Raw genomic sequence first — 25,000 nt, 5'->3', positions numbered from 1 at the left:
AATTAGAAAATGTTTAAAAGCTTCATCTGAATATTTTACTTAAAGTTTAAAGTTTATTTATTTATTTCAAATTGTTGGTTCAGTCAAAAATGCTTGATTTTGTGGCTTTTTACAAATTGTCCTGAGATTTTTGTATTTTTTATTTGTTTGTTTGTTTGTTTGTTTGTTTGTTTGTTTGTTTTTGTGGAAAACCTTTTGATGTAAAATCACAACACGGGACTTTGTCTGATTGCGTATTGTGACACCGCAGAACAAAATCTTCGCTCCTTTCGAACGTCTCACGGAATTTGCTAGAGTTCGGGATCGTTACTAAGCTACGGCTCGAGCAGAACTGGGCATAAAGTTTTTAAGAAAAAAAAACTGCAGAAAGTAGAATGTGAAATGAACAAAACATTATTTGAGAGTGAATCATAATTGTATTTAATAAGCACACGCTTTGAAATACAAATATAAATATAAGAAACAATCATTTGAAATTCAATTAAAATATAATTAGCATAGAATTTATAAACAGTCAGCAAATTTAATATCTGTGTATCTCATGATGTAAATTCTGCCTTTAAGCTTGTTTTATTGGTCGGATCTCGTGCCTCGACTCTGAGCTGGAATTAGCTCGTGTAATGGCTTTGTGTTGGAGGCAGGAGTCAGGAGACAGGAGGCGGCTGTGACACTGGACCTCTTTTGAGCTGACAGGCCGTCACCCTCGTTCTCTTCATTCGAGCGTGCTCGGCTTGCCTCTCGGCCTCTCGCGGGGCAATATTGATGTAAAACATGTCACAATTACCTGCCTCCATGCCTGCCCCTGCTGGGAATACTAATCGGAGAGGTGTCAGGGATTCTTTAAAGCGAGGTCACGGGTTCCACAACCTCTGTCTCGTCTCACTCTTCCAGCTCCGAGGTGTCATCGTTGTCCTGCTTTCCTGCGCGGCTCTAATCCCAGGCCGAACTATTCGACAGACTGATTTATTTTAAACTAAAAAAATAAAACACTCGTTTGATTTCAGCATTTAAATCGGACGTGAAGACGAAGTTCCACAGATCTGTTGTCTGATCGAACCGTAATGCAGATGTTTGAAGACTGATTAATCACACAGATGTTTTTTTTTTATGATCGACGGATCGACAGCCCGCGACGTGGCCTCGGCGCTGTCACGGCACCTTTCTATTTAAAGAACCGTTTAAAGACGTGATGTAAAAGAGTCCCAATCTCCGATATTTTAGAGAAAGCCTCCTTCACCTCCTTCATCTGAGGAAGATGGATCTCTTGCTGTTTGTTCCGCTTCTCCTGCAGTCAAGTGGCTGCTGTTATGAAAAATCAAACCTAATCTCTGCCTCGTCTCAGAGAGCGGTCGTTCGGGACATTAGACAGCCTTGCGAATGCAAGAAGATGTTTTTTTTTGGGTGGGGAAATGGAATTGTGGGAAAAATGACTTCTCTTCCATCACACAATGGATCTCGTCATCCACTCCTTCGCTATTATCGGCCTTTACGATTCTCCCTAGGGGAAGAAAGAAAAGCCGATCTACGTCAAATTTATTTATTTATTTATTTTTCCATTTTACATTTCTGCTTGTTTTTTTGGCGTTTGCTTGGCGAATGCTCGCTTCTGATTGGTGTACGATCATTTCTATAGCAACAACAGCGGCTCTTCATCAACAGATTAAAAACGAGTGTAGTCATTGATACGCTGATGTTTCTGTAAGGAGCTTATACTTTGCATCTTCTCAGTAATGTGACAAATAGTTTTTTTTGTTGTTGTTTGTTTGTTTGTTTGTCATATTGTATGAGGAATGAAACCCTTTGCTGTGTGCTGTATGTGTGTGTGTGTGTGTGTGTGTGTGTGTGTGTGTGTGTGTGTGTGTGTGTGTGTGTGTGAACTTATATACTGTAGATTCATCGCTTTCCTTGTGCACCTTCAAAACCATCTTCCACCTGGCATTTCTTAAATTTATCCCATGTGACGGTGTGACGGATTAAGCAAATACAGAAAGACAGCGAGATAGAGTGAGAGAGAAAGAGAGAGAGAGAGAGAGAGAGAGAGAGAGAGAGAGAGAGAGAGAGAGAGTGAGAGAAAATGAGCAGGAAGCAGAAGAAAGTAGGAAGATGTGCCTCCAATCCGGTTCAGCACTTTCATCTTTCCGTGGAAGATGGAAGCGTTTGAAGGCAGGGATGAGAGCGCGAGACGCCTCGGTGACACCGCCAGCCTCTGCCTCGGCGAGAATCTGCTTCAAGCGTGAAATAGACGGGGGAAAGGTGCACATTATGCTGACTCCCACAAAAGAAAATCCGTTTTTTTTTTTTTATACACTCAATTTAATTATCCGCCTCCGAGACAAGGTGCCCGTCTCTCCCGGATTTCCATGTTTGAAATTGGCTGTGGCTAGACCGAGTCTGCCGAGCGGGAAAAACGGCTTTCCGTTCAGACTTCAGCTCCAGAAGTAATGTTGACTTGAGCTCCCGAGGCCGAGGGGAGGCACCGGTGCCGGGGCAGCTCTGTTCTAAGGGTTATCTTGCTATGAGAGAAGCAGCAGAAAGCACACTGACACTAATTGGGTTTTACAGCAGCCTGCCGTCCACCAATAGAGATTCATTACCCAGGGGAACCGATGACTAGTCACATACTGCTGCTCCAACACTCTGTTCCCACATGTTCTGCCCTTATCTTTTGCCCCACAGGACCTGCTGGGAGTGCAAATGCTTTTGGAAGACCGATCTTCCATTGTTTTTTTTTTTATTTGTGCTTCTGACTACAAATAAAAGATAAGAGGTAACACTTTTGAATCCCAGATGATGGGGTTAAATGTGAGAAACATTACAGAACAAAACAACCTACAGTAATCATCCTGCTAACAGAGAAGTCGTAATAAAGTAAGACGCGGCGTGTATCGTTCTAGAAGGAAATGTAGAACCCTCAGAATTATACCGAGAACCCTACAACACAATTCCTTAATCAAAAGGCGTAGAACTTTTCTGGACTCTAATTATCCTCAATTATCTAATGAACCATTAAAGAACCCTTACTCACCTATCGAGAAGGAAAAAAGCGACCTCGGCCTAACCCGAACCCGGGAAACTCCAACCTGTGAATATGTGGCCAACTTCCTGCTCCTTCAGTTCTCTCCAGCGCTGGAAAGCTGATCCTATATTAACACGTCCTACTTCTTGTCCTTATCGTAAGTCTTTCTTCTCTTTCTGTCTTTGTTTTTATCCTCCATGTCAATGTTAAAACCGCTTTCTGCTAACGTCACACATGCGCACCGAACGCTCTCTCCGCCACATATCGACAAGCCACGCCCCTTTCTGCTCATCGGCTACACGTTAGTTTCGGTTTTTGTTTAGTCTGTCGTCCCGACTCGGTTTTCCGAAGCGTTTCTCAAACGACGCAGACCGCACCTTTAAGGGTTTTGGGAAGTTCCAATCCAAGTCGAACTTAAAACCCTGAAGATTACAATGAACTCATCAAGAACCCTTCACTAAAGATTATGCCAAGTAGTTAGGTACTTGTTCATTTTCTTGACAGCGCACTTACTTGGGTCATTGATTAATTGGTGGTTCCATCCTAAGAAGAAACCATTCCAGAGGTCCTTTAATGGTTTAATGGACAAGCGGTTCTTCATTTAAAACCTTTCTTATAGGAATAATCCTTGTTGTAGGTATAATGTTTTAATTGTTTCACACACTGTAGCTGTGGTAAAGTGTGAACTGTATGAATGTAGAATGTTGTAGAAATGTTATCTTTGTAACATTTCAGCATAACAGTCCTGTAACCTGGAATTATATATATATATAGAACCTTCTCAAGACCTTCTCAGACAATCGGTCAGTAATGCTGTCAAAAAAAGTGTACCAGATTTTGTATGTAGAGTTCATTCTGTTTCATTTGCATTTCCATTTCAATTTCACTCACGCATTTCCAAACCCATCGTGTACACATCGTGTCACGGATTGTTTCCCACATACGGGCGAATCCGTCTTTCGTAACGAGCTAGTCGTTTAGCGTCGCTTTTTGCAGCGTCAGCTCCGGTATTCGAGGTCATTAAAGGCAGATGGAAATGAAATAATGAAAAATATGGAGGGATAGTAATGGTCTCTCATCAGGAAACTGGATGATTGGGGCATTTGTGGTGGAATTGTTCTATCAGGCTGTAAGGCTGATGAACATTCTTGGCATGACCTTCATATATGAGAAGAATTCAGAAATGTAATCTAACACTGAAGAAAACACACACAGCTTTTCTCATCGGTTTACGCATCGGAGCCGGTGTTTGCTAGTCGAATTATCACTAATAAAGTAAGGATCAGGATCGTTTTTGTTTCTTTATTGGGGATAGTAATAGTTCTTGACCATGTATATACCTTTAAAAGACTACAATTTAATATGTGTAGCATGGAATTAATTTTCAGGAATTAATTAGCATGGAGTGGTTAGCACGTTCGCCTCACACCTCCAGGGTCGGGGGTTTGATTCCCACCTCCGCCTTGTGTGTGTGGAGTTTGCATGTTCTCCCCGTGCCTCGGGGGTTTCCTCCGGGTACTCCGGTTTCCTCCCCCGGTCCAAAGACATGCATGGTAGGTTGATTGGAATCTCTGGAAAATTGTCCGTAGTGTGTGAGTGAATGAGAGTGTGTGTGTGCCCTGTGATGGGTTGGCACTCCGTCCAGGGTGTATCCTGCCTCGATGCCCGATGACGCCTGAGATAGGCACAGGCTCCCCGTGACCCGAGAAGTTCGAATAAGCGGTAGAAAATGAATGAATGAATGAATGAATGAATGAATGAATGAATGAATGAATGAATAATTAGCATGGAAGACAAAAGATCGGTGGTTATTGGTGTGAGAGTGTTGGGAATGTTGAGAACATTGTTACAGAACATTGCTATATACTGTAGGAAGGTGTACATTATTAATTTATACAACTAAAACCATCTACTGTATGTTTCTAGTCTTAGGCATTTAGCAATAGAAAGAACCTATAAAGAACCGCAGAATATACATGGATTTCCAGCTCGTGTTCACCATGTGCTGTCGATTCCGATGATTTTCAAGGATCGTAGTGATTTTTGTGACTTTTCCGCTCCACCTCTTTCTGCACACACTTTTTTGTTCTGGTTTTCTTAAATGTGACCTGCAGGAAATTATTCATTCATCAAGTCAGTAATGTTCAGTAGTCTGGTAATCCTGGGCCCTCATCCTCACCCAGGGCCAATTTGGAGTCGCTAGTCCACCTACAGTACCACCATATTTTTTTTAGGTAGAGGTTGGACATCGGACAACCTGACGGTGAAAACATACCAGGACTCGGGTACGACACGTGAAACACTGCAGATATGTTAACCTGAGTTCAGGATCTCATAACCTGAATCCTGGAGCTGTGAAAGTGCGGTGTTACAAAATGAGAACCGAATACGTTCAAATAGGAAACGAACCAGCGATGATTTAGTACGTAGAGTCACCGCACGTGGCCTTGCTCGTTTCACGATTCTCACTTGTTTCAGTGATGTAGGACAAGCAGTAGATTTGACTTTCGTTCATCGCCCTCGAGCGTGCGGTCGATTTAAGACGTGGATGAAATCAAAGAGATCAGAAGTAACCTCATTAACTTTGGGCTTCATTCGGAATGATTAACCAAACAAAGAGCTGCCTCGGATATCGAGCCACATGGAAAAGAGCTGCCATGATGGCCAAGTATTGATGCGGTTCATCCATTATGAGACAGAGGAGAGACAGAAAGTGTATCTGTGTATTAAATATATGGTCAAAGGAGAGGAAGAGAGAGGAAGAGAGAGGCCAGTAAGATTCATGAGAATTCTCCATCCGCTCGGGTCAGTTTGGGTGAGCTTGGCCCTGTCCAGGGTGCAAGACCAGATCCAGCAATAAGCTGATTACAACCAGCACAAACACAATTACTTTTGGCAGGGACTGTAATGAGATTAAGGATTTGAGTTTCAGCGGGACTTCAAGTTAAACACAGAAACTTAGATTGGATGGAAAGGTACAGTATTTAAGGTACTATGGTAACAGCTGCTACACATGTGCATGTTTAATACCCCTTTTCCACCGGAAAGAACCGGGTCCTGGTTCAGAGGTAGCGCTAGTGCTGGTTCAAAGTCGGTTCTACTGGAGAACCTTCTAAGAACCGGTTTGCCTTTCCATCGGTTAGAGAGCGTCACAGAGCCGAGTGTGACGTCACTGTATACGTGTCACGTGTCCCAGCGACGTTAGCGCAGCAGCGACAAACACAAACACAACAACAATGGCGGATGTTGCTTTACTGTTAATGCTCATGGCTTTGTGAACCTACATCGGCATCCAAACGCGGAGAATCCGACGTGTACGTGCGGCTCCGTGTAATCTGTATAAACTGAGGTTGTAATCGATAAAGTACATAACGTTATTTTATCATTAACACGGAAAAAAATGTAGACTTAGCATGTAGCTACCTACTATCATGTGTGCTGATAATGTATCATATCGCGGTAAAGTAAAAGTGTATTAAACATTAGTATACTTAAGGTACATTATCAAATGCGCTAACAGTAGCCCCGCCCACAGCCCCGCCCACAGCTCCTGATGCAAGCGGTTCTTAAGTCTAGACCAGCAACGTTTTGGTGCTACTTAATAACCACTTTTACTGGTTCAGAGCCGGTGCTTTGGCGGTCGAAACAGAAAGAACTGGTTCTAAATTAGGCTCCGAACCTGCACTCAAACTGCCTCGGGGGTAAAGGGGCATCAGTGTGTTATCAGTGTGTTATCAGTGTTAACTTCCAAACTTACTTGAGCTTATATTTATTTATTTAATTGTCACTATTCAGCAAGCCCTTTATCCTGGTCAGTGTTCTGGAGACTATCCTGTGAATACTAGACATGAGGCAAGAATATACCAAGAATGGGCTGTCAGTCCATCACAGTGCCCTCACACAGTGCCCTCACACAGTGCCCTCACACAGTGTCCTCACACAGTGTCCTCACACAGTGCCCTCACACAGTGTCCTCACACAGTGCCCTCCAGGGGGAACTGGAGGAATCCACACATAGACACCACAGCAACACCATGCCATCTGCCAGGATGGAGTTTTACACTATGTTAACTGACAGAAGACATGGTTAAGGCCACATGAAAGTTCGATTAAAAGTTTGGGGGTTTAAGCCTTAGCACTGTTAAGCACTGTTGGGCCCTTGATCAAGGCCCTTAATCTTCTCTGGGCTAGGAATGCTGTATCATTGCTGACCCTGCACTCTTACCCCAACTCCCTAACAACGAATAGTGAAACACAAGATATTAATAGATATTAAATCGAGGCGCATACAGGCGTCCATTCCCTGTAAGATGTCGTCTGGACTTCAAGACCGTTGTTTGGGTGAACAAGTATGGAGGACCAAAGGGGGGTTTTTGGTGTTTTTTCTCCAAAAATTTATTTCAACATGCACATCCATCTTCATTTCAGTCCTAAATATGAGAGGATTCTTGGCTTTAATCAACCCTCAGTTCATTCCACTGTTTAGAGTGTTGGCCTATAGAGTGAACCAGTGAAACTTTGGCTACCTCAGTACATGGCATCAGACTTAAGCCTGGGTTCCAGTCCGGTTGCTGGAGTACAACGATGCCTGGTGATCCGATCCAGATGTCCGATCCAGAAATCTGAAAATTTAACAAGATCGTTCAGGAGACTTGTGAAGACTAAATCCGTACCGTGTGTTTGCTGAGATTTTAGCATTTGCATTTTGAATGTTTACAGTACTCACATGAGCCGTAGGTTTATCTGTGGTTCCTACAAACTGCTGGGATTTTATTCCATTTTGTTCATAGGTTGCCTTTGTATTCTAGTTCCAATAAGGTTAGACAAGCCACCCACTGCTTCTGTTTGTGTCTCTCTGCGTGTGAGTGTGTGTGTGTGTGTGTGTGTGTGTGTGTGTGTGTGTGTGTGTGTGTGTGTGTGTGAGAGAGAGAGAGAGAGAGAGAGAGAGAGAGAGAGAGAGAGAGCAAAAGAGAGATGCTGAGCATGCAGAGATGCCTTTGAAATTATTCAGAGGATTTAACTCAATAGGCACAGAAATGTTTTTTTTTCTCTTTCACACACACACACACACACACACACACACACACACACACACACACACACACACACACACACACACACACACACACACACACACACAATCTGCCTTATTGGAATGTTTGCAAATGAGTGCATACAATATTCACATATCACATTCCCTTTTCTTTTCTCACTCTTTCATCTCTCTCTCTCTCTCTCTCTCTCTCACACACATCACACATCATCTACTCTCATCTACATCTACTCACACACACACACACACACACACTCACACACTCACACTCTAGAGGGGAGAAAGCGGGATCTCTTTCAATCTCTGCATGGTGCAGCCTGCTGGAAAGGTCATTGACGTATCAGGTTTAATTTTTACTCTTCCTCGCCTGTTAAGATCCATAAAACCATCAATAAATCATTTTTAATGTCTGCATGAGCGGCAAGAGCTGACGCTGATTTAACACCCGGCCCTGTTAGCTCTGCTTCCATCCTTCATCTCTCTCTCTCTCTCTCTCTCTCTCTCTCTCTCTCTCTCTCTCTCTCTCTCTCTCTCTCTCTCTTTTTTATTCCTTCTCTCTTTTCCATCATATTTCCTACAACCACTCTTTTTTCTAACCTCAAGACATAACAAGGCTGATTTTTGCTCCGGACCTGCAGATGTTAGGAACCTTTTTCAGTTCCTGCTCCAGGGGATATACAGTACAGTACTTGTTTGCAGACCAGGAACCATTCAGGTGGAACAAGTTGTACTAAATATTCCTGGTAATGTTACTGAGTGGCCAAATCTAAGATGCATAATAAAACTCTGGGCTTTTTCTCTCACCACAGGAATCCGCACGTGTAACGGCGTACTGTACGATTCCTTCAGCACATCCTTAGCTACACAGATACGTCCTCATTTAATATTTACATCCGTACGATATACGTTTTAATCGTGTTTCTTGACACTAGTGCGTGTTTCATACGTGAAGGTTAAGTTCTTGGAGATTTGGTCACAAGCCCTAGCAGTGAATGAGAGAAGTAACGGAGAACGAGTGGAGTGGGGAATGAAAGGGTGAAGCTGTGTGCACTTAATGAGGACGTGTATTTATAGACTGTTTGTTTTTCAAAGCCAGAGCTGTATCAGGTGAGCTGCCAGTGACCTGGTCTATGATTGAACCAAAAACAACTGAAACGCTGTATGGGCTGTTTTTGTTTTCTTTTATTATTATTATTATTATTATTATTATTATTATTATTATTATTATTATTATTTGGCATTAAAAGCACGTTGGAATAAAAATACATCTATCTCAAGCCTGCCTGCAGTGATGTATGGTTGAAGTCTTTTGACTTGACCACTAAAGTTTAACACATGCTATTTGCATGACATGTGTAGGTATGGTCATGAGAATAACCAATGAGAAAGGAAGTAAAAGGGAAAGATGGGGGTAGGGCCGGGCGATAAAACGATAACGATATGTATCGCGATAGAACGTGATCGATATCAATAAAAAATGTGTTCGATAAAACGTTCGATATTTTTTATTCTTTGTCGGAAGGAAACAGAGGTCGCGAAGCAAGTTTGGTTGCACTACCAAAGGCACTCGCTCTCTGGTAACCTAGCAACGTAGGGAGTGACACGCTAACAGCCAATCATGTAACAGTATCAATTCAATTCAATTCAAGTTTATTTGTATAGCGCTTTTTACAATGGGCTTTGTCTCAAAGCAGCTTTACAGAACATAAACATAGAGCAGAAGGTATACATAAGGAGAAATACAAAGAATTAAAATAGTAAAAAATTAAGATATATATAAAAATTAAGATATATATATATCTTATGTTTGGTTCAGTATCATGTTTGGTTGCGCCATATCGTCGTCTCGTGCCGGTCTGCCAGGTTCCTCTTCAGTAACCGGCGACTGATAAGCAGGAAATTAGCCGCAGCGAGCGAGGAAATTGTAAATAAGAGTAAATATATATATATATTAGTATATTATATATATATATTAGTCACACCAATGTCTGCTAATTACGCTAGACTAAATTCTCAGGTTTCTCTTTGTTTATATTTAACATGTTGCACTATTTTATTACACTTTATTAAGCATTTCTTACATTTTCTTTCATTTTGCACCTTAAATGTTGAGATAATAGTTAAGTGTTCATTGTGACTTTAGACGTATGTTTACATTATACAGCGACCCCTCGTTTATCGCGGTTAATGGGGACCGAAACCCCTCGCGATAGGTGAAAATCCGCAAAGTAGGATTGGCCCTAAGTTTGACCTTTTCACTGATGGTCATCATCTTCCTCTTCCTCTTGGGCTCACTAGAGGAATCTTTCGCAGGGGCACGGCGCTTAGGAGGCATCGTAAGGGCTTAATGAAAAGTTACATTCGATCACAATACGCAAGACACGGTTGACAGCGTGAACGAGAGTGGCGAGATACGACAAGGGAAGAAGCTGGGAGAGGATGCGATGATGCGTAGCCAATCAGCTCAGATCTCGCGCCGGGAACTGTCTTAATAACTGAGGGGATTCTGATAAGAGGAAGGTTAAGTTTCAAATAAAAAAGGTTTAAATGTAATATATTTTTCTCCTGGTCCTTATTTTAAATGGGTCATAAAAAATATCGATAATTATCGATATCGACCGATATGTAACACTGATATCGTGATACAGTTTTCAGCCGTATCGCCCAGCCCTAGACGGGGGAAAAGATGTTTCAGGGAAACTTCCTAGCATCTCATAATCACATAGCGATGACTAGAAACGTCCCATGTGTAAGGATATGTACACCTCCTGCTATTAAACTCTACACATAGCTAAGTGTGGGTGTGCAGAGAGGTTTGTGCAAGCGTGGAAAACACGCCTCGATCGGTCGTTTAATGAAAGCTGACGGTGCACGAGGCTGCTGAATTTGCATTTGTGTTTTCTGTGTAAGAGATTAGATGGTGTACAGCCCGCACTTTCACGCTTGACCTCAGGATCTTTCGGGATCGATAAAGTTGCTATTAGGGATATGCATTTTTGTCACTTTGACAGCTCAAGTACCGTGTAGGGAGGGGACGAGGCTGATCTTAAAGCCAATCTGTGTAGACCGGTGTGTTTGCAACCCTCTGTAAAAGTAATGTCAGCGGAATTTGTCCCAGGCTTGATATTGCAAGCAGAGATAGGAAGACTGCAGGGTCTCAGAGTCGATAGTGGACACGAGGGAATGAAAGTTATTTGCTTAGATAAAGATATCTAGCTGTCATTAGCATCGTTCTCACTCAACTCCTGACCAAATGGCCTACATGTCTTGATCCACAGTCTTGCTACAATCAAGTCAGAATTAAGTTTCTGTCCCCCAAAGCTAACGTACCCAGTTGGACCACGTTTACGGCCCTTGATATCACTATAACAAAAAGTACCACGGTTTTGATCCACAATGTCTCAGTCACCAATCGGACCATAATCTCTGGCCATGATACTGATGCTGTGACCATCCGGATCAGAGTTATCTCCCACAATGACTCAGTCACTGAATGCCTCTTACTTTTTTAGACCACAGTTCCTGTACCTGATGTGCTCTGATACCAACACAACCAGGCTGACCACAAATCTCACCCATGGTCTCACTCTATCCAATCAGGCAACAACTGGACCAGAGTTTTTAATCTCTCCATCTCTCAGACCGATTTGAGGACAAAAATCCCACCCACCATTTAACCATTCACACATTTTAAATAAAGATTTTTATAAGGGGGGCACGGTGGCTTAGATGTTAGCACGTTCGCCTCACACCTCCAGGGTTGGGGGTTCGACTCCCACCTCCACCTTGTGTGTGGAGTTTGCATGTTCTCCCCGTGCCTCGGGGGTTTCCTCCGGGTACTCCGGTTTCCTCCCCCGATCCAAAGACATGCATGGTAGGTTGATTGGCATCTCTGGAAAAATGTCCGTAGTGTGTGAGTGTGTGAGTGAATGAGAGTGTGTGTGTGCCCTGTGATGGGTTGGCACTCCGTCCAGGGTGTATCCTGCCTCGATGCCCAATGACGCCTGAGATAGGCACAGGCTCCCCGTGACCCGAGAAGTTCGGATAAGCGGTAGTAAACGAGAGAGAGAGTGAGAGACTGAGTGTATTTTATAGCTGTGCACTGAAATTTTACTCGCATTATTTGGTATAGTTCCTGTTCAGTGCTACAGTTATCAACTTGACAACAGTCTAGAGCTACGTATGTAATTAGCTGGGGCCAGACCTCGTGCATTTCCACACTAAGGCGGTTCATTAATGTTTTGCCACCAACAGAGAGTTTAATTAAAAGATGGAGGCACCTTTTTCCAAAAGCCACAAACAAGTTCAATTAGCAGTCGCAAAGCATGAAACTATGATCGTGTGTTTGTATGCAGTGCGATCTGGGTCTTTGTGGTGCATAAGTGCTATCGAACAGGGCTGTAGTCCCTCGGGCAGGGCGGTGCGGTGAAGCTCGTCTTACTATACTTCCCTGAGGTCATTCGAACAATGTCACAGTTCATAGGCAGAAAATAGAAGCTTGCGTCAGGAAGAGTCCAGCGTCAGATTCCCACTGCAGAGTGCAGTGTACAGTAATCCGCTCTGCTTGGCTTTCGCTCGCGTTGTTTTTTTTACATGCAGAAAAAGGTTCGAAAATACACAGATGTTCGGTGACAAGCAAATGATACTTCATACAACAAGGAGAAAATATAGAAAGCTGCAGGAAACTGGAGTGCTGAAGGCTGGCTGAGTTTATCTTGTAGAGAGTGTGAGAGATTAAAGAACACTCAGGGAAGGAGAGAAAGCGTCTTCACAGCTGCGTTTGGCCCCTGTGACACCCAGCAGTTCCTGTGTCATCAGACATCACTTCTGCTTCGGTGGATTCCTCCAAAACACCCTGCATGAGGGCAGTTAATGTGTGTGTGTGTGTGTGTGTGTGTGTGTGTGTGTGTGTGTGTGTGTGTGTGTGTGTGTGTGTGTACAGGTACTGAGCTGAAATAGACGGACATGTTATTATTCTAACACAGATTACAAAGTGCTGATTACCTTGAAACAGGGTTAGAGATGTTAATGCTCAAACCAAAGGTAACAGTTGTGAGAGAGGAACATTTGAGAGAAATAATCTTTTCTATGAGAGCAGAAAAAAAACAGCCTTGAGTGAAACAAAGACTTGCCTTAATAGGAACCAATCTACTTTGACAGCAGACGAGACTTACCTTGACAAAAACCAAGAACCCACTGAAAAGAATAGAAACTTAATAGGAATCGAGACTCGCCGTGAGCAGAACCAACAATTTCTTTAAGAGCATTTGAAGCTTACGTTATAAGGAATCAAGACACACCTTGTGAGGAATCAACACTTACCTTGAGAAGGCCCAAGATCCACGTTGAGAAGACCCAGCACTTATCTTGAGATGAAGTAATACTCACTTTAATTGAAAACAAGAACCCTTAAAGGAAATAAAGGTTCCCCTTGATAGGAACCAACACTTACCTTTAAAGGAGCCAGAGCTAGAGGTTCTCGGGTCTAAAGAAATTTACCCGACCCGAAGTGACCCGAATCACTTTTTACCTGGACCCAATGTGCATATATATACGTATATATACCCGAGACAAACCCGAAAAAATTACACCCGAGTCCGACCCGACGGGTTGGCAATTTTTTTTTAAACCCGACTGGACCCGAAGGTTGCACACACCGATGCAGCCCTGCATGCACCAGTTAGACAGAAAAGAATCCGCTACAGCGTGGATGCTGCTATCATTATACCCGACCCGTGTCCGAGGCACACGTGAAACTTTTAGACCCGGGTCGCTCGGGTCTCGGGTCGGACCTCAGGTTTTCGGATCTAAGTGGACCCGTGAAGACCTCTAGTCAGAGCTTATTTTGAGAGGAATCAAAATTTCACCTTGAAAGGAACCAAAATGTACAATGATGAAAGGAATCAAGACTTACCTGGAATGGGGCAGAGCTAATCCATCTCTGGTCAGCATTTTGAGTTGGTTTGGATTTGAGAGGCTTCTCTCTGCTCGAACATCTTCGACACTCGATTCTAGTTCCTCTAAGAATTTCTTTTCATTGTGTTTCACAGAATTTTCTTGTTCCATTGTTGCCTTTGTTTAGGTACAGTGAAACATCTGTTGAGCACTGAAGGTTGATTTGGAGACATATGCATCATCCTTCTTTTGCTTGTACATGAGGGAACCTACTGTAGAAGAACTCTCCACTGAGGTTTAGATGCCAGAGACCTGGTGAAAAAGCAGCACCATCGAACTGATCTCTCTTGTAATTATCTGGCTGTTAAGATGACCCTGTTAAACTGAGGTAAGTTGTCAGATATCTCAGGACTAGAAGAATGGAAAAGAGATAATGAGATAGAGATACACCACTGGGTGGAATTGATGATTAGGAAAAAAGTCTCACCTTTTTGTCAGATCTCCGATTCCCGAGGTCTGCGAAGCCTTCCTGCTAGTATTCTTCCCTAACAGTCTTAAAAGCCAACAGTGGCTAAATTCCTCTTGATACTAATGGATAAAAAACAAAAAGAACTTTGATTCTTCCAAAGGGTACATTCCTTACATCCCAGCATGTCATCCACATCATGACAAACTAATTACAGTGCTATATCAAAAATAAGAAAAGTCACACAGCCTGCAACGTTGTTAATCCTGCAGAAGGTTTGCTTTCTCACTGTTTCACAGAAGGTAATGAAAATCCCAACCTGATCAGCCAATCCGTGTCTTTCATCCCACGACCTTCCCCAGCTTCTCTCTTGATTCTCAGGCTCTCGCATGCAGTCAGAAGCTTGTTTGATGCTGAGGTATGGGATAAAAGCCTCCATGTTGGTAGAGGAGTCGGATGATTCGACGAGGCTTTTGATTCCGTTCGGTCGTCAGGTTCTCCGAGCTCACAAGCTACGTTCATTAGGAGAAATCAAACCAAAGCGTCGTCTCTCGAAGACCTCAGCTTTTGCGAGTCTTGTTCCTACCGCTGTCTGCTTTGATTCCTTCCCACTGCAGGGTTGCAAAGCTGGAGAACTAGATGAAGAACACTTGATGGCTGATAATGCAGAAATGCTGAAAATCTGGACAATTTCCTTTTGCACATTTCTTAAAAACCATCTTTGATGTTTATATCGTTGGACTGTCTTTGAACTATCGCCTACCAAACCTACCGTGTTAAGGCCAAAGAGTTAAAAGGGACCACGAACGAGACATCAGTGAAACCCAGACAGATGCAAACACACAAAGTGAGACCCTACAAAGAGCTATGAACGAGTCCTAAATTTATTTCAGAGAAGAGTCTTAATTGCAAGGAAGAGTCTTAATTGCAAGGGCCTTCGTTATAGAGCTGTGCCGAAAATGAGCTGCGCCACATGCGGGTTTATTATGCAAATATATGCAGATTCCAGTCAAAATTAAGTCATTGGAAAGCTGTCTTCCTCTCTCGTTCTCTCTCTTGTCTTTGCTTTCTTCTTCCGCGTCCTTCTCGTCTATCTCTTCTTTCTTTTTGAGCGGTATCATAGTAATGAATTCATTATGTCTCTGAGTGCATTTTAATGAGTCTGTAACTAACATTTTAATGAGCTATACATTACCATAAAGGCAGGATTAGGCAAAATTGAATTTGGGAAGTGTGTGTTGGTGATGGCAGCAGGAAGAAGGAGGTTCATTAAGAGTTAATTATGTTGTTCTCCGCGTTGTGCGGCAGCTCGTTTTATGAGGTCCAGGGTCCGGTTGGAGCCTCTGCATGCGGTATCCGCTGCTAGCAGGGGTCTCGTTAAGATAACGACAGAGTGGCAGACAGTAAACAGGCTTTGCATGGACATGTGTTTATTTAAGATGGCAATAAACCGAAGCTGTCGATTGTCTTTGATGTGCAGACGTTCACACCGAGACATGCACCTTAATACCGTATGATTGTCGATCGGCCTTCCTTGAAAGCTAACTCCTCCCCTCCATTACCATCTCATTAATAGACACTCTACACTACACAAGAAATGCCGCAGTGTATTTATCTTTAACTTGAAGTAACTCTGAACTCCATAATGGAATCTGTAACTGATTCGTTTCACTTCAATCAGGGATCCCCGGTTGATAGATTGGCTTAGATTGGTGTAAAAAAAAACAGGGAGTTCTCTGAGTAAACCCGAGGTGAGGCGAGACTACGTAGTAGCTTGTCAATCTATCATGATCTGATATGCGGATGATAGCAACGTGCTGCTTAATAACTTAGGGGATGACAAGTATGGTTAGTGGAGTTTTCCTCTAACTCACCATGTCATAAAGTGTCCCTGTAAACCACAGTCATTTGCCAGTGATTACAATTTTATGCTACTTAACGAACGACGAGTCATAATTTTACACCTGCTTATAGTTGTATTTAATCTTCCACAAAAACAAGTCACATCCTGTCATATCCAAAAAAAAAAAAAAAACACTTGGCACTGGAGACTCCTTCCATAGATGATACAGAAATGTCTTCATACAGAAAACGTTACCATGTCAACCGTTTCCAGAGTTTCCTTTGTTAAGTAACAGAACACTGTTAGCGTTAAGGTTTATTATTTGATGGTGCAGACCAACACTGAGAGATTTGTCCATCTGTGACAAATTCCCACTAGTTAACTAGTTAGCATTTAACTGCTTGGCTATCTATTTGGCATGGGGAGGAAATATGAGGCGTTGTTCATGGTTTTGTAAATGAGGAGGAAATGTTTCTAGGTCATTTCTAGCTGCTTGAGGTCTGTAGACTCAGATACAGGATACAGTGTCTTTGTCTCCAGGCTGAATAAATAATCATGCAACTGGACGGATTTGGGATTTTGGATGTGTTTGATCTCTCTCTCTCTCTCTCTCTCTCTCTCTCTCTCTCTCTCTCTCTCTCTCTCTCTCTGAGTTGATATCTCCACTAATGAAGGAGGATTATGTCCTCGTAGCCCTGTGCAGACAAATGGTTGTGTTTTGCTGCTCATTGTGTAATGTACCACATTCTCGCATTAAGCTTCTATTCCTCAAGCACTCATTGTGCACAAAACACATACAAACTCATTCACATACACACAATCACATTCGCGCACACACACACACACACACACACACACACACACACACACACACACACAGCCAGCGGCTGTACAAAAACCTGCATATTTGCCGCCTTCCATCTTAAAGAAAAAGAAAAAACTGCAAATCGGAGCTCAGTATCACTTTTGGGAAATGAAATGCAGTTAGAGCTTGTGATGGAAAATAAATCTCTTTCTCTCTCTCTCTCTCTCTCTCTCTCTCTCTCTCTCTCTCTCTCTCTCTCTCTCTCTCTCTCTCTCTCTCTCTTTCTGCCACACATGCACAGACAGTAGATCGGTGTGGTTGGATCAGTAAGAGTTGTATAGCTACAGGCGTGTATACTAAAACTCATGACCTTCTTGTGTACATCACGGCAGCACAGAAGTTGATATATATATCAATAAAAAAATTCTCCTCTGTGGAATGTTTTTAATGGATGTAGGACATTTTTCAGTAAACATATACGCTATATCAATACATTTTAAGCCCAAATTCACTGTAATAGAGATGAGTAAATGTTTATGCGAAGGTCTTGAAGTGCTCGTGTGTAGTAAATAAACACAGGACTGTACTCAGACTTTGGATGTATACAAACTTACATATGGGCAAAATTTTTGAGACATAATGATATTAATTGTTAGCATGAACGGCAGAGTTTGGCTAAAACATAGGCGTCTTTGCTTTAAGGGGTAGTATGGGGTAGTGTTCTGTAATTGGTTAATAACTTGTAATACATTTGGGTACAGCAATCTAATCAAAGTAAAAAATACTTTTTATCTCATTTAATACAATTGAAGGTTAAGGGCCTTGTTCAGGGGCACAGCAGCAGCAGACCGGTGGACGTAGGAATTGGGCTCACAACCTTCCGATTGGTAGTGCACTAGGCTACCACATCCCATACCATATCCCACATTTATCGTATCGTATTTTCTGTCTCACGTCTGAATACTTACACGAAGATAGCTTGTTGATGTCTACGTTAACTTAGTTGTCTGATGATGAGGATGTCGAAGATTAAGTAATAATTAAGTAACCCAGGAAAAAGAAGTAAGATTTAACACTGAGACAATCGACTTTGTCTATCGATGAGGCGTCTCGCAAGCTGGCGGCAACCCTAACGTACTGTACCACGTACGCTGCTACGATCGCCTGCCGCGCAAAATGTCAAATATTTTTACAATTTTGTTGTATCTCTATTATCAGGTCGAAAGTTTGTAAGTTGAATATCATAACTCTGAGAGTGTCTGTATGGCAATGCCAAACATATCGAACGATATTCAATGACAATAATAAATGTCTGCATAAGACAATATTCCTTCACGCTATATACAGTACTGTACGTCAGACATCCCTTTCATTTTCTTTTTCAGTTAGTTGACATTTGAGGAAAACAGCCTCCTAATCAATACACATGTGACTGTATATATATATATATATATATATATATATATATATATATATATATATATATATATATATATATATATATAATCACACCCTCCAGTGTCACCCATATAAGGATGAGGTTCCCCTTTGAGTCCCTCTCAAGGTTTCTTCCTTTGCCGTCTTAAGGAGTTTTTCCTCCCTACAGTCACCTGAGTCACCTCAGCCTTGCTCATTGGGGATAAATACATACACATTTAAAGATATCTCATATTAATCTAGGGGGTGCACGGTGGCTTAGTGGTTAGCACGTTCGCCTCACTCCTCCAGGGTCAGGGGTTTGTTTCCCGCCTCCACCTTGTGTGTGTGGAGTTTGCATGTTCTCCCCGTGCCTCGGGGGTTTCCTCCGGGTACTACGGTTTCCTCCCCTGGTCCAAAGACATGCATGGTAGGTTGATTGGCATCTCTGGAAAATTGTCCGTAGTGTGTGTGTGAGTGAATGAGAGTGTGTATGTGCCCTGTGATGGGTTGGCACTCCGTCCAGGGTGTATCCTGCCTCGATGCCCAATGACGCCTGAGATAGGCACAGGCTCCCCGTGACCCGAGAAGTTCGGATAAGCGGTAGAATATCAATGAATGAATGAATGAATGAATGAATGAATGAATAATATCAATCTTTGTATAATAAACTGCTTTTGATACAAAGTCCAATACAAATAAATCTTAAATCTATCATTTAAACTCAAATTTAAAAGTGTATAGTCTACACGTCTGACCCCAGTTTAATCTCACGTATACATTAACTTATGGTGGAGAGAGAAAAGATGTTTCTGAAGGAAAGAACGAGATGCGTATTGTTTTGTACAGCTAATAAGAAGCGGATGAACTCCGGCACAGCACAGACGTGGAGCTGAAAGGTTAACAATGTGTGTTTAAAAAAAGGAAAATAATATAAAACTATACTAAGCGCGACTAAGCACAAAATAACATATGTCGCCTGTTTTCCCTTGGCACATGTCCTTCATATCAGCCTTCTATCTAATGCGTCTCCACACACGTCTCGACTCGCTTCCTCGGGCTCCGAGCGCAGATTTTGAAACAGCGCCAAAAATAAAGGGCAAAGCCGTTAATTTAGCTCGCTGTCTGGAAAAAAAAACTAGCCTAAAAAGCAAATAAATAAATAAATAAATAAATGAGTGAATAAATAAATAACAACTCTGCAGGAGAAAAGGGTGAAGAGAGAAAGAGGAGTAAGAGAAGCCTAGACTTTTCGCCCCGAGCTGCGTAGACGGATCCGAGTCTCGGCGGTATGAGTGTGGAGCGAAAAGTGAACAATATAAATATTCATCAGATCCGAGGCAGAGAAAGACTTCCAGACAGATAGAAAGAGATAGGAGGAGTGGAGGAGTGCTGGAGAGGAAAAGTTGACGGGTAGAGATTTTTTTTTTCTTCCTTTTTTTTTTTGGGAGAGGAATAAAAATGTTGCACTTATGTCTCCGCTTATTTCACCACCATTACTCAGTACTGTAAACTCACACGGATGGATAATATCTATTATCATTATTATTATTATTATTATTATTATTATTATTATTATTATTATTATTATTATCTTTGTATAGAGAGATGTTCCAAACCGAGAGCCTTTTTTTTTAAACAGCCGGGTTCCAGTTTGGAGCACAAAGCTCCAGTCTCTAGAGTCAGCACCACAGAAGAGTCAGAGAGGCAGGATTGTTATATATTTTTTTTATGCTAAACTGACACTTGACACATGATTTCCATTTTTTTATCCCTCCATCTGCCAGAATCTGTGCATCTGTCCTCTGGTTAGTGTGTCTCATAGAAATGCGTGATCTGTGCTGGAGTTCTGAGAGCTTCGTCCCTTAGCGCTTGCTGGTGTGTTCTTCTATTCTGCATCCAGATAAATAAGGGTGCAGAGGGAAGCATCTGTGTGTGTGTGTGTGTGTGTGTGTGTGTGTGTGTGTGTGTGTGTGTGTGTGTGTGTGTGTGTGTGTGTGTGTGTGTGTTATGGGTTTGACATCAGGAGATATTATTCCTATTGTGTCTTCAGTGTGTCCAAAATCTTTTCCTTTGTTAGTGTGTGTGTCTATATGATCATATATAACACGAATGTGTGTGTGTGTGTGTGTGTGTGTGTGTGTGTGTGTGTGTGTGTGTCTATATGATCATATATAACACGTGTGTGTGTCTATATGATCACAGGCTGTGTGAGAGTAGATGATTACATATTAGTTGTGTGCGAGAGAGAGTAGATTATTACATATTAGGTGTGTGTGTGTGTGTGTGTGTGTGTGTGTGTGTGTGTGTGTGTGTGTGTGTGTGTGTGTGTGTGTGAGTGTGTGTGTGAGTGTGTGAGAGAGAGTAGATGATCACATGTTATGTGTGTGTGTGTGTTTGTGTGTATATGATCACATATTAGGTGTGTGTGTGTGTGAGAGAGAGAGAGAGAGAGAGTAGATGGTGTGTGTGTGTGTGTGTGTGTGTGTGTGTGTGTGTGTGTGTGTGTGTGTGTGTGTGTGTGTGTGTGTGTGTGTGTGTGTGTGTGAAGCCTCAATACAGCTGTATATCTGGCTGTTACACAACACTGACACTAGAGACTCCTTCCTCTTCCTCATTTCCTCACCACATCAGTAACTGACATTAATAATCTGTTACCATAGAAACAAAATATTCTCAGCAGTCAGAATGAGAGTAAGTTTGTCTCTTTGTTGCACCGTGATTGAAAGATATGACACTTTATTATCAGCTGCTTTGAGAGCACAGTGTAGGGATTCAGCCTCTAAACCGTGTGTGTGTGTGTGTGTGTGTGTGTGTGTGTGTGTGTGTGTGTGTGTGTGTGTGTGTGAGTGTGAGTGTGTGTGTGTGAGTGACAGGACCCTCAAGGGCATCCTCTCCCTGTGTTTATATTGCTCTGTCTTCTCTACAGGGAGTCCCATTAAGTCCAATTAGTTTTTACTTGCGCTCGCATTGCCGACTTCACACGGCATCAGACTCACGCGTACAGACGCACGTCTGGAATCTGATCTAACGTGATTTATGGAGACGTGCCGCGTACGGAACTCGTCACTAACGTCATTTGTCCTGTCACAGAAATACATTTATGGCTCTAAGTAATTTATTTATACTTAGCGAGGTCTTTATTTCTCTGTGTCTCCGGCTCAGTGCTGAGGGATGACTTCAGACAGAACCCCACAGACGTGGTGGTGGCGGCAGGAGAACCGGCCATCTTGGAGTGTGTTCCACCTCGAGGTCACCCGGAGCCCACTACTTACTGGAAGAAGGACAAAGTTCGGATCGATGACAGAGATGACAGGATTAAGGTACGTGGCTAATCCGGGCGTGTGGTGGATACAGGGGTGGGATACAGGGGTGGGATACAGGGGTGGGATACAGGGGTGGGATACAGGGGTGGGATACAGGGGGTGGGATACAGGGGTGGGCTGGGGTTTGTTTATTTTTAACAAGATGCATCTTATAAACAGGTTTACAATTAAAATCCATTACTTTATTCATCTGTGAATAAATGTACATTCATGTTTACTCCATTATAGTGTGTTCTAATACAGATCATCTCTCCTCTCCTCTCCTCTCTTCTCCTCTCTTCTCTTCTTCTCTTCTCTTCTTTTCTTTTCTCTTTTATCCTCTTCTCTTTTCTTTTCTTCTCCTTTCTTCTCTTCTTTTTTTCCTTTTCCTCTCCTCTCCTCTCCTCTTCTCTTCTCCTTTTTTCTCTTCTTTTCTCTCTTTTTCCTCTCCTCTCCTCTTCTCTTCTTTTCTCTTCACTTTTCTTCTCTTCTCTCTTCTCTCCTCTCCTATTCTCATTTTTTCTCTTCTTTTCTCTCTTTTCCTCTCCTCTTCTCTTCTCTTCTCTTCTCTTCTCTTTTCTCCTCTCCTCTCCTCTCCTCTCCTCTTCTCTTCTCTTCTCTTCTCTTCTATCCTCTTCTCTTCTATCCTCTTCTCTTCTCTTTTCTCCTCTCCTCTACTCTACCCTCCTCTTCTCTTCTATCCTCTTCTCTCCTCTTCTCTTCTCTTCTCCTTTCTTCCCTTCTTTTCTTTCCTTTTCCTCTCCTCTCCCCTCCTCTCGTCTCCCCTCCTCTCCTCTCCTCTTCTCCTTTCTCCTCTCCTCTCCTCTCCTCTCCTCTCCTCTCCTCTCCTCCTAAATGATGAAAATATATAAACATGTTACATCCAGTCTTCTTTGTTCATTTGATTGGATGACAGCTCGTTCTAACTCCGCCCCTTATCACCTGCATGGAAACACTGTAAGGTATCAGTCACTCCCTGTAGAGTCACCGTGTTTATCGATGGTGGTGTTTGTCCCTACAGATTCGAGGAGGCAAGCTGATGATCACAAACACTCGGAAGAGTGATGCAGGCATGTACGTGTGTGTGGGAACCAACATGGTGGGAGAACGAGACAGTGAGACAGCTCAGGTCACGGTGTTCGGTAAGCGTGGTGTAGAAATGTGATCAGAGTTCAGCCCTTTCATGTTATTGTGTGGTGTGGTTACTAATGTGTGTGTGTGTGTGTGTGTGTGTGTGTGTGTGTGTGTGTGTGTGTGTGTGTGTGTGTGCGTGCGTGTGTGTGTGTGCGCGTGTGCATGTGTGTAGAACGGCCCACGTTCCAGCGCAGGCCGATAAACCAGGTGATCCTGGAGGAGGAAGCGGTGGAGTTTCGATGTCAGGTGCATGGAGATCCTCAACCCTCCATCCGCTGGAGGAAAGACGACGTGGACGTTCCGCGTGGAAGGTGATAAGAAAAACCTGTCGTTTTCCTTTCCTTTAGTTCTTTATAGAAATCGACGAAAACCTTTATTTTTATTTTATTAAACCCGATACTGGACCCGAAACCCATATTGATATTAAAGCACATCTGAACATCTTAAATGTAGAAGATCGTTAAAAACAAAGTCACCAACTTTAACGCACAGGTTCTCATATTTATGTCAAAGCCTTCACACAGAAAAGCAGAAGAATAACTGTAGTGTTAGATAATTATCAATTATTATCTAATTATCAATTATCTAATTATCAGTTATCTAATTATCAATTATTATCTAATTATCAATTATCTAATTATCAATTTGTTAATTAGCAATTATTATCTAATTATCAATTATCTAATTATCAGTTCTTATCTAATTATCAATTATTATCTAATTAGCAATTATCTAATTATCAATTATTTAATTAGCAATTATTATCTAATTATCAATTATTATCTAATTATCAGTTATTATCTAGTTTTGGACAGATGTTATAATATAATTATTAAAATGTTATAATAATAAAGATGATACTGACTTCAGAGAGAGACTCAACAAGTCTGATCTAACTCTGCTGATCTGATTCAGTCTGATCCGATCTGATCCACGACACTCACCTGACAGCTGATAGAGATTTCCTGTATGAATCTGTGTGTTATTGTTTGGTGTGTGAAGGATACTGAGGACAGGGGAGCTTCTGGTGAGCTTCAGGTGAGCTTCAGGTGAGTTTCAGATGAGTTTCAGGTGAGCTTCAGATGAGTTTCAGGTGAGTTTCAGATGAGTTTCAGGTGAGCTTAAAGTGAGTTTCAGGTGAGCTTCAGATGAGCTTCAGATGAGCTTCAGGTGAGCTTTACAGATGAGCTTTACAGATGAGCTTCAGGTGAGCTTCAGGTGAGCTTTACAGGTGAGCTTCAGGTGAGCTTTACAGGTGAGCTTCAGGTGAGCTTTACAGGTGAGCTTCAGGTGAGCTTTACAGGTGAGCTTCAGGTGAGCTTCAGGTGAGCTTTACAGGTGAGCTTCAGGTGAGCTTCAGGTGAGCTTTACAGGTGAGCTTCAGGTGAGCTTCAGGTGAGCTTCAGGTGAGCTTTACAGGTGAGCTTCAGGTGAGCTTTACAGGTGAGCTTCAGGTGAGCTTCAGGTGAGCTTTACAGGTGAGCTTCAGGTGAGCTTTACAGGTGAGCTTCAGGTGAGCTTCAGGTGAGCTTTACAGATGAGCTTCAGGTGAGCTTCAGGTGAGCTTTACAGATGAGCTTTACAGATGAGCTTCAGGTGAGCTTTACAGATGAGCTTTACAGGTGAGTTTCAGGTGAGCTTCAGGTGAGCTTTACAGATGAGCTTCAGATGAGCTTCAGGTGAGCTTTACAGATGAGCTTCAGATGAGCTTCAGGTGAGCTTTACAGATGAGCTTCAGGTGAGCTTCAGGTGAGCTTTACAGGTGAGCTTTACAGATGAGCTTCAGGTGAGCTTTACAGTTGAGTTTCACACGTTTGAGTCTGATAGAGCGGTGTTTTCGAGCTGCAGCTGATCAGCACAGGCGAGCTTTGGGCTCAGGTTGCATTGACTGTGGTATTTCCTGAAGCTTCAGGCTACTTTTACTTTATTCCTACAGAAGTAAAGACGACGTGTGTCGACTTCAAGCTACGGAAAGCTCGCCGATAAGATTCTCATAAAACCGTCAGTGATCTCAGGAACTCTCCAGAAGTTCATAAAGACCTGACGTTTAATAGGAAAACCGCATGA

At 42.5% G+C, this 25,000-nt stretch overlaps 1 protein-coding gene across 2 annotated transcripts in view; it reads left to right on the top strand.

Moving 5' to 3' along the window:
• Positions 1-25,000, top strand: part of robo2 (roundabout, axon guidance receptor, homolog 2 (Drosophila)) — a 474,841-nt gene that overhangs the window by 356,475 nt on the left and 93,366 nt on the right. For both annotated transcript variants that reach the window (XM_047820548.1, XM_047820547.1), the window contains exons 3-5: positions 21,660-21,817; positions 22,821-22,941; positions 23,106-23,244. In XM_047820548.1, coding sequence (XP_047676504.1) covers positions 21,660-21,817; positions 22,821-22,941; positions 23,106-23,244 — 418 coding nt within the window. The remainder of the gene's footprint in view (positions 1-21,659; positions 21,818-22,820; positions 22,942-23,105; positions 23,245-25,000) is intronic.

Source organism: Tachysurus fulvidraco, chromosome 11 (assembly GCF_022655615.1).
Source record: "Tachysurus fulvidraco isolate hzauxx_2018 chromosome 11, HZAU_PFXX_2.0, whole genome shotgun sequence".
Lineage (NCBI taxonomy): Eukaryota > Metazoa > Chordata > Actinopteri > Siluriformes > Bagridae > Tachysurus > Tachysurus fulvidraco.
The sequence above is the reverse complement of the archived record's forward strand: the minus strand, read 5'-3'. Positions and strand labels throughout refer to the sequence as shown.